The sequence below is a fragment of the Brachionichthys hirsutus genome, unplaced genomic scaffold, assembly GCF_040956055.1.
Source record: "Brachionichthys hirsutus isolate HB-005 unplaced genomic scaffold, CSIRO-AGI_Bhir_v1 contig_718, whole genome shotgun sequence".
NCBI lineage: Eukaryota > Metazoa > Chordata > Actinopteri > Lophiiformes > Brachionichthyidae > Brachionichthys > Brachionichthys hirsutus.
Window position 1 is genome coordinate 294,684 of NW_027180335.1, and position 10,093 is coordinate 304,776.

Genomic DNA, 10,093 nt, shown 5'->3' on the forward strand with positions numbered 1-10,093 from the left:
TTCTCATATTCAGTAGTTAAGAAGTCAACAAGTTGTAATATTTACCAGTAAATTATCACCTAATTTCTCACGGGGTTGAGGTTTACAAAAGTAAAACCTTAAATTTGTGTTAGCATAAAAAATACATTTTGTGTATTATGAGATAAATGTTCTGGTTTTAACTTCAAAATAAATTAGAGAATTGTTTGAAAAAAATAATAAAGTTGTGTTGATTTGCTGAAAACAAGACAATTATGAACTTACATTTTTGAATGTTAACCCTTTAGAACCCTGATAATTACAGTATAATTGTTTAGTGCAATAGATGTGATAATTAGTCTGTCGGAACATCTTCCACGCTCGTAGACCAGGGGTTAAATACTAACAGTAAAAACTTCAAGTTAAATCTGTCCAGTCATGCTTTGTCTAAACTTTTCTGTCTCACATTCAGTTTTCTGTGCCAAGCTCGGCAGACAAATTGTCTGAATTTGTAGATTAAATTGAGACTGACAATGTTTCCCAACTCATTTAGTTGCTGTTTGGGGTTATAGTCATTTAGTAGCTGGTTTGAATATCAGGTATAATATCAGGTCACAGTGCTCTTAGTCATCTTCCTGCCAGTGTTAGAGAGAAGGGTTTCTCCTATATTTTCACTTACCTCCCAAGGACACATCAGGGACTCTTGAATTTATGCCGAAATGCCGATAATGATCCACAACACCAAGTTCCCAAAGACACAGCTATACATTTAATTCTTGGATTCAGACCAAAAGCAGACATGGTCTAAAAAGGGTGGAGTGGGCAATCCAATCTTTCACTTCACCCACTACAACATTTCCCAATTAAATTCCAAGATATTAAAACACAGTCATTTGAAAGTCAGGGCCCTCCATTAGTGCAATTATATGTTGTGGCTGTTTGCCCAGTGTCCTCTATTTAATGGCGTAGTTGCACACTTATCAATTGCATACTTTCTGCAAAGCCTGATCTTTCAGTTGTCTAGCCACTTGATTGGTGCAACACGTGGCCCCACATACGAATGAGCTTGAAATGTATTGGAGGTCTGTTACCTTGCTGCTCAAGGCCAGTTCATCCTGTGGAGTTCACATCTAAATCTAAGAAATGCACTTTGTTGCTTTAGTGCTTTATAACTTGGATGCGTAGCATAAAGTTGTGCCCCTCCTTCTTGGTGCAAAAGGAGCATTTCTGGCTCTTAAATCCCATAAAATCCATCAAAACAATCAAATTATCTATAAAATAGGAAGTGTTGCTCTTCTCATTCCACTAATATTGAACAAATGCAGTGTTTTTATTTTCTGCTTCTTTGGTATATTGAACTATGTTTTGATATGTTTGTTTTTTTTACCTTTCTTGCCAAAATTCAAGGCGTGAGTTGATTGGGGTCAAGATGTTGATGTACTAATTTCTTCATATCTACCCTGAATTGTTTGAAACCGAATAGAGACCGTTCAAAGTCATGGTGTTAAATTAAATTAATCAGAAGCTTGCTGAAACATTGTCAGAAGAAACATATATATAAAACTGGAAAATCTGCATCTAAAACTTGTCTTTTTCAGACCTATCAAAGCCACGATGCCCAAAATGTTGCATTCACTCAGTGTGTCAGAAAACCAACAGGGACCCCAGTCAAATGACATTTCAGTTCAAACCCCAAACAAGCCATTGAAATTATGACAGAAAGGCAGCCTGCTGCGTGTTTTGGCTGAAGGCCTCAGCCACTGCAGCTGGGAAGTACTTCAAATGCCTGATAGATCAAGAGGAATGCTGCAGCGGATCCTGAACGCTCGGCCTAGTTTAGGGCCTGTCTGTCATCTTTGCTCTGCATCTGTGAAATGAATAAATACATTCAAAACGTTTTGTTTTCTCACTTAAATACAAACCACAAGGATCTTTAAATGCCTCTAGGTAAATAAAAAAATCCCTGAGAGTCTTTAATTAGTAAGAGATGGCTATTTTTAGATCACTTTGCATAGCTTCACTATCATTTCTTTGCTTCCCTTTGGAGTCATTGCTTCCCTTTGGAGTCATTGACCAAAATATGTCAAGAATGGGTACAATGATCAAGCCTTAGGCTGTCAAATTAATTAGTTCCAATTAATATGAATACACATCTTTTTAAACCTGGTGAGGTATTTTTTATATATATATCGAGCTTCATCTTTAAGCTATTGTAAGTTTAAAAGGCTCTTTTCAGACATGGCTGAATGGTTTCGGAGAAGCATGAATGAGCTCATCACCTGTTTACTCTTCATATAATCTCAGCTGGAATCTTGTTTCGTCACGACCTTTGCACTCTGCATTTTAAATCTGCTTTTCTATCCTGTTTACTGATCTCTGTACATCCGTCATGCTGCGGTGTCATTAGTCATTACACAAAGAAAATATGCTTATAAGCCATACTGTGTGTGTGTGTGTGTGTGTGTGTGTGTGTGTTTGTGTGTGTGTGTCTCACTCGTTGTATTCACGGTGTCTTATTCATTGGCAATGAGAGATGAATGCGGCGTGAGGAACTCTCACTCGTCATCGTGCTGCACAAGGGTTGCTTCCTTTTCAGGCACCATTCCACTTCATCTCAAATGCACTGATAAGTGCTAACAAGACGCTGATATTGATTTTGACATTTTATGTGACTGTTTTCTATTCTCACGAAAAGACAACGCCACTGGTTTTGGTTATTTATATTTACTGTAAACACCATTACTCCACAGTGTCTGTAAATGGAGACGATACCTGATGTCTGTTTTAGTACAATGGTCAAACTCTCCAGCGAGAAAACAAGTATTGCTGTCCAATGTCCCGGTGTTAACCAGGACACGGGACGGCTGATCTGATACGTGCAGACAGCCCCTGCCTGATTTATGAAAGCCTGTCCCTGTGCCCAGGAAGCTGTGCACATTCACACCTACAGTCAATTTAGACTCGCCTCTACTGCATGTTTTCCCCGGCACGAATCCACATTGAATTAAAGCCAGGACTTGTACTCCGTATTCTTTTTTTTTTTTAGCCTAAATGTGTAAAGTAAATGAAATGTGTTATTTTCAGTAAAACAAACTTTAACCAGATTGAATGAATAATTTCCTTCTCAAACAGGTGAATGTCTTTAACAGGTCCTCCTCGCGGCGCACGCTCGGTTGAAAAATGACACTCTTGCTCTACTATTTGCCGTCTTTGCATTTATGTAAATATCTGTATTTATTCACATTTTATTCCATGTTTAAGTTTTGTTTAATTTTTTTTATCTTCAGCTATAGAGCAACTGAACATACCAAACAGCAGTGGAGCAACATTTTTGTGTGCGAGCTGGATAATTAACTGTAGCGCTGATAGCAACCTGACATCCCCGTTGTCCTCCTGTTCTTTCATGTGTGTGTTTTAGCTGGATACAGAGGCAGCTAACATCCTTAATGAGCTGCAGGTGAAGCTCAACACCGTCCTAGACAACTTCAGCACCGTGTTTGCCAAGAGGTAGCACACACACACACACACACACACGCACACACACACGCACACACACACGCACGCATGCACAGAGAAAGACAGCGATCCAGTGTGTTCTGGGAGCAAACCTTCACCAGCCTTGCAGAAGTAGCCTTGTCAAAATGTTCCTCTCCCTCCAGTTTCCAGACTCGTATTAACGGCTGCTTGCGTCAGACGGCTGAGACCCTCTACCAGATCAAAGGCCCACCCAACCACAACACTGCAGAGGCAGATGCTGACAGCATGCTGAGACCCCTTATGGAGTTCCTGGATGGAAAGTAAGCCAATGACACAGCCAGCGGCTCCCGTCGTTTTATCTTACGTTTTCCCAAAATAAAGACAGTGTGATTTCAAACTTGTACTGTAGGCCAACAGTATCATAATAAAAAAATAAAAAAATAAAAAAACATCCTAAGCTCAAATCAAACTAACTCATTGGAGTTGGGTAAAGGGGATTTATACTGTAAGCCCAGCATGGATCAATACATTAGTTTGTGAATATTTATTAGAATTGTTCTTCATAGATGAGGTTAGGAACACTGAAGGGTGATTTACCAACACAGGAAACCGGCAGGCGTGCATCATGAGTCTTCTGGCACATCCCAAGATTCCGTCTGTCCATTGGCGTTTGGGTTTGGCTGCAGAGGCTGCAAATGTCATTATTTCCTCTGAGAAGGAGGTTAAGATTTCAGACATGTCTGTTCGTTTACTTGTTGGGTGGCGTGTCTGCAGGATTACCCAAAAACCAATGGACACATTTCTATTAAACCTGGTGGTGGGACAAGACATGTGGAAAGAATCCATCAGACTCTAATACAGACTCATACCGGAGGGTTTTTTAGTTAGTCCCCCCCCCTTTTTTTTTATTATTTAGTGGGGGGTTTTCAACATTTACTTTACTACAAGTAAATTTACTACGAAATATTTTGTTTGAAAGGTCAAAGATAGTCCAGATAAACAGAATGTAGGATTGTTCAGCTTTACCAGAGATGAGTGCCAATCTGGGTGTCAAAACGTGAAATATAATGTGATCATTTTTATTTAGTCTTTGAAAAACACCTCGGACCTGTTGGAGGAGTCAATCATCAGTTAATCTGTGAAGGACTAGGCCTAGGGTCACTTATTTAAAAAAAATAAAAACTGGTGGAGGGACTGATCGACTTGCTTAAAACTGGCCTCTACGATGCCTTTTGCAAGTTATAGCTCACTGTTCTGACGCTTGTGTTTGATTCAGTCTCAGTATCTTTGCTGACATCTGTGAGAAGTCTGTGCTGAAGAGGATCCTTAAGGATCTGTGGAAGATCGTCCTGAGCAGCCTGGAGAAGACCATCGTTCTGCCTCGGAGCCAGGACAGCCTGGTCTGTCAAAAAAAAAAAAAAACATTCAACTGCACAGCTTACTTTTTCAGTTTGCAACTTCCATTCATATAAGAAATTATGACTAGACAAAATGTACTTTAACATCAATCATGAGATTATTTGATGCATTCAAAGGAAGATCAACATCTTAACATTGGCTGCCAAACAAAGTGTAAATTCACAAATTGTGACTACATTAATGTTTAAATAAGTCAAGAAGTTGACTCTGATATGATCAAATTCAAGTTGCTTGAGTCGAGCAGTATGCTCTGCTGGCATCTTGTGGTGGATGTCAACTGGTGCGTTTTCTGTCCCATAAAATGTTGCAGATTTATTTTTTCTCAACAGTTTGCTCTAGTTTGATAAGATAATATTAAGACATTTAACCACTGTTTGTATCTTCCCCTCCTCACTGCAGGGTGCCCAGCTCCTAACAGCAGCTAAAGGACTGTCTAATCTCAAGGTAACAGGCATTGTTTCCTTTAAAGCGTTCTACAGATGTCAACTTCAGGACAAACCTTTAAGTATCTAACAGAAAACTAGCGCAATAGGAAGGTTAAAAAGCTGCATTGTTGTTTACTAAAATAATGTGTGAGTATGAAAACAAGAAAACAAGTGTTGTTTCTTTCTTCAGCAATGGTCAAACATTACGTGAAAACTGACACAACACAAGCAGCCAGTAGCAATTGAAAAACAGTTTTTCAATATGTGAAGAAAATTAGGCTCATGATAAAGTTCCTGGTCAGTATCGATCTAACAGCTAAAGCGATTAACATTATTATAGGATTAGTATCTCACTTAAATTGAGCAAAAACAACTAACAAACATCAAGACTGCAGTCATAAAGAAAGGATTCAGGACCGTCTCAGACCATATTTTATGTATATTCCACATTTTGACTTTCAGGAGGATGCGTCTAATGTCAGTTAACTGTGGTTGTTGTAGGGAGGGGGTGAAGCCAAAACGTTGACGCCCAAACAGTGTCTAATTATTGATGCAGGGCTGGAGTCCATCAAGGTAGGTGAAGACCTGAACATTAATTTATAGCATCCTTTGTATTTTAATTTTTTAGGCTTAGGGAGGCTAAGATGTTTCTGAACGCTGATGTCTGATAACCTGCATCAAATACCAAAATGTCTTCTGGGTCTGATCCAGAATGAGGTCAGGAAGAAAATGTTTCTTACATTTTAACATTGTAAATGTAAACTCAGTTAAAAACAAACATCAACTCCAATTCACTTCTACTTTTCATGGTTTATGTATAAAGATACCAAGAACAATTTAGAACCTTTTGGTGATGATCCAGATCACCATGTGGACGGTGTAAATCCAATTAGGAGGGGGAATGAGCTGCTTGGCGGAGATCTGCGCTCTGAGTGCTTTTCTAGTTTGTGTTGTTATTATGTGTGGATACGGTAGCAATGTCTCCCTATGTGATCAATGATGTCTATGTAGAAGGATTTAATTCCCACCTTCATCCCCTCTTTTAGCAATACTTCCACGCTGGAGGAAACGGGCTGAAGAAGGTATTCGTTGAGAAAAGTCCTCAGCTGGCTTCATTACGTTACGCCCTCTCGCTCTATTCCCAGAGCACGGACGCTCTCATCAAGACATTCGTTACCACACAGCACTCCCAAGGTGATCCACCACACACACACACACACACACACACACTGTATCGGCTTTCGGGGGTTTGATGTTTCTCATGTTGTTCAATGCCGCTCTCATCTTTCCTCAGTGCATGACGGAATGGGAATCAGAATCACTGGCAATGAGAAGATTCAACCCGACAGAGGTGAGTTTGGTAGAAGAGGTTTCCTCTGTTGCACAGAGACTCTTAACTGAGGCACAGCATATTTCTCACGTTAGTTTGGTAGATTGAATCAAGCCCAACACTGTGATGTTATTAATCGTAGAGCTGTTTCTAAAGCATTGTCTCGTCGCAAGTTTTCTGTGTTCAGGCTTTGTATACCATCCTTTAGAAAATGAGGCCGGAGCTCATGCCTCATTCTGTGTTCCAGTGGTCTTTAAATGATTTTGTAAATATGAATAAAAATCCACTCACATAAAATTACGAGATTCTAATTTGTCATTAATGTTACTCACTTTTAAAATTCCTGTCACCAGTCTTAATAATAAGTGAGAATTAGTGGGAGTAAATTGAATTACTGTAACAAAGGTAAGATTGAGATTTATTTTATTAAATGAAGCTTTATACTAGTCAGGTGGTGTGTGTTTGTGCTCTGCAGCTTCAGGGATAGAGAAGCCAATTGGAGAGGCTGTTCTGCAGATCGACATGATGGTTGGCAAGGAACGCAAAGTCAGCGTGAGAGGTGAGACGACGGAGGTCAGCGTGCAGCGTGCAGCGTGCGGCGTGCGGCGTGCAGCGTGGTGTCTCAGATGTGGCCTCTTCTTCATTTAAGCCAAGGACAGCTTTTGAATCAAGCCTTAAAAGGACCTTGGAAGCTGTTTTGGACATTTCAGTCCATTAATACAGTTGAAGCAGTTTGTATTTACAAATATTACCCATTATATTATCACGCTTGTTCTGCATTTTGGTGCATGTTTGCCATAAATCAGCTTGCTGTTGACTCACATGTAAAACCTCACAAGCAAGTCTTTTTTTGTTTGTTTTGATTCTTCATTTTTAAAGGTATTGAATAAATATTTGTAAAGGTGACACATGTGGCGGATTTGCAAGTAAATTTTTATGCCTTTAATAAAATGAACTATAACTAATATAAAAACTAATTTCTTTGATACAATTGTAATTACATGCTAGAATTTTACACAACAGCTTTGTAAAATGCAGCAATATCGGCGCTGAACTGCACACTGAACTTGCGTGAGCTCCCTCCCTCTCCTCTCGGTTTCTCACCACTCTCCACGCAGTCATTGCCGTGAACGACATGAAGTGGCAGACATCCGGGATGTTCCGGCCATTCGTTGAGGTCTGCATGGTCGGCCCCTTCCTGGCCGACAAGAAGCGCAAGTTCACCACAAAGTCTAAGAACAACAGTTGGTCTGCAAAGTTCAACGAAGCTTTCCAGTTGTGAGTCTGAAAACTCAACCTTCACTGATTTATCTGCTGATCTTTGCGATTTTGCTGATGTGCGTTTCTCCACTCCTTCCCTTTAGTGTCCTGGGTAAGGAATCCCCAGACTGCTATGAGCTCCAGGTGACGGTGAAGGACTACTGTTTCGGACGGGCGGACAGGGTGGTTGGCGTGGCCGTGGTTCAGCTTCGTGATGTCACTGATCGCAAGAGCTGCGTCTGCTGGTGTCCGATCGGGCCTCGCGTTCAGACGGATGAGACGGGAATGACAGTGATGCGGATCCTGTCCCAGCGGCCTGCTGATGAGGTGGCCAAGGAGTTTGTCAAGTTGAAATCTGAAATTCGTCCTGTTGAAGAGGGAAGATGAGGAGAGACATCGAATCAGGAGTAGAGATTTTTGGAAAAGCTGAAGATGATCTTCTTTTTTTCATTTGGAGTTAAAGGTTTGATGTTCACTACTTTGTTTGGTGCTTATTTGTGAGCACGGTCATCTTCATCCCAACACACTTTCACAGCTTCCGACTGCTAACAATCTGCATGGAGAACATCCAGAACATAGTAGGCACATTCAAGTTGGCCGCTTGTCAGTCGTGATAAAATGCTCTTAAAATTTTGAAAAAGGAGAACCGAAAATTAGAATATCTTCTGCATCAAACAGTTTATTTTTCTTATTGGAACTCAGTGGAAAAAGTTTTAATTATCACTTTATCATATATATAATGGAATCTGCATCAAATCAAACATACATGTCATCTGTTTGCTATTAATAACACGAGCCATCAATCTGTGGATGCTAAAACGGAACAAGTTTTAAAACTATATGGCCCTGAAATGAAATGTTGACTGCTAATAAGTTACTGTTTAATGAAATAATTTGCGGGGAAAATTATCTCAGTTTCTTGTACTAATACATCGTATGAGGGCTTTTGACCCGCCCAAAAAATAAAAAATAAAAATAATGCACCAACATGAGCCAAATAGCAAAATGAAATCCATCTCTAGTCACTTTTAAGGATCGTGTGTGAATAGTTTCATGTAACACAGAGATGGCATCAAATGGGAAACACATCAGCCACATCAGGTGGCATGTTTTTAGCTGAACCAGGAAGCATGTGAAAATGCTGCTTGTGTGATTTAAAATAAAATACTTTGAAAGAAGATAAGGCATTGTTTAACTAAGAGTAATAGTTGTTTGTGTCAGAGGCAAAGGATTATGGGAATCGTAGTGCGAGTATTGTATCTGACTGACCTTTGAACTGAACTGTCTGCTGAACAAAATGCAGCATTTCCACAGAGATTTCTAAATTCAGGTGGTTTATTTTTTACCAACCATCAAACTAAGACTGTTAACAATGTTTACATGTCCGCCTGCGCTGAGTGGAAACAACAAAGAGCAAACAACATGTCTTCTGGGGTTGAACGGCATCATCACCCCTTCATGGGGACCAGAAACATCTAACAAAAGTCTCACAGAGCCTCCAGCCTTGCCTTGCATGTACCACTCCGGCCGGCACGGCGCACCAGAAACTTGGATTGGAAAGAAAACATGCAGGCAGGTTGCGCAATTGCTTCAAGTGAGTCTGTTTGATCCAAAATCTTGTGTTTACATTCGTGCCAAGGAACACAACTATTGCACTTGTGCCCTGCAAAGGCAAAGCGCAGCATCTGTAATTTGTTTTTCAACCAATCTAAAGTGCCATAATGTCTCTTCAGTCTGTCAGCGTTGTTGTTCTACCACCACATATTAGTGCTTTTATTTATGTTTTGATGCTCATACTATAGAAGAAAAGAAAATCGCCAAATGCTTTTTTGCAGGTATTTACACTTTGACCTATTTTTGGTTGTCTGCTGATAGATGTGGCCATTGTAGACGTCCAGGAGGATTTCCCTGCATGTTTGCCAAAATCAAATAAATGAGCTTCTAAATGAAAAAGGGTCTGCCTGGTAAAATTTAGATGAGATTTTCTTGGAACTAGCTTTGAGTTTTGTCTTTTGGCTGTACTGTATTGAAGTGAACAAACCTTCGGCTGCAGGCAGGCTGTAAGTATGTAAGGTGGGTCTTTTACAATGGCAACAGCTGTTGTGCTGACTGAACTCTTGCACTGTTTAAAAATAAATGTAAGTTTGTAAAAATACAATAATTAAAGCCTATGACCAGAGCATGTATTTATTGTACACAAAGATACTTAGAATTGTCTTTTTTT

General features: G+C 39.9%; 1 protein-coding gene across 1 annotated transcript in view; it reads left to right on the top strand.

The window, feature by feature from the left end:
• Window positions 1-8,256, top strand: part of LOC137913563 (protein unc-13 homolog B-like) — a 92,185-nt gene extending 83,929 nt beyond the window's left edge. The window contains exons 33-42 of the mRNA XM_068757206.1: window positions 3,377-3,465; window positions 3,618-3,755; window positions 4,712-4,835; window positions 5,254-5,310; window positions 5,781-5,852; window positions 6,326-6,473; window positions 6,574-6,630; window positions 7,085-7,168; window positions 7,728-7,887; window positions 7,974-8,256. Coding sequence (XP_068613307.1) covers window positions 3,377-3,465; window positions 3,618-3,755; window positions 4,712-4,835; window positions 5,254-5,310; window positions 5,781-5,852; window positions 6,326-6,473; window positions 6,574-6,630; window positions 7,085-7,168; window positions 7,728-7,887; window positions 7,974-8,256 — 1,212 coding nt within the window. The remainder of the gene's footprint in view (window positions 1-3,376; window positions 3,466-3,617; window positions 3,756-4,711; window positions 4,836-5,253; window positions 5,311-5,780; window positions 5,853-6,325; window positions 6,474-6,573; window positions 6,631-7,084; window positions 7,169-7,727; window positions 7,888-7,973) is intronic.
• The last annotated feature ends 1,837 nt before the right edge of the window (window positions 8,257-10,093 follow it).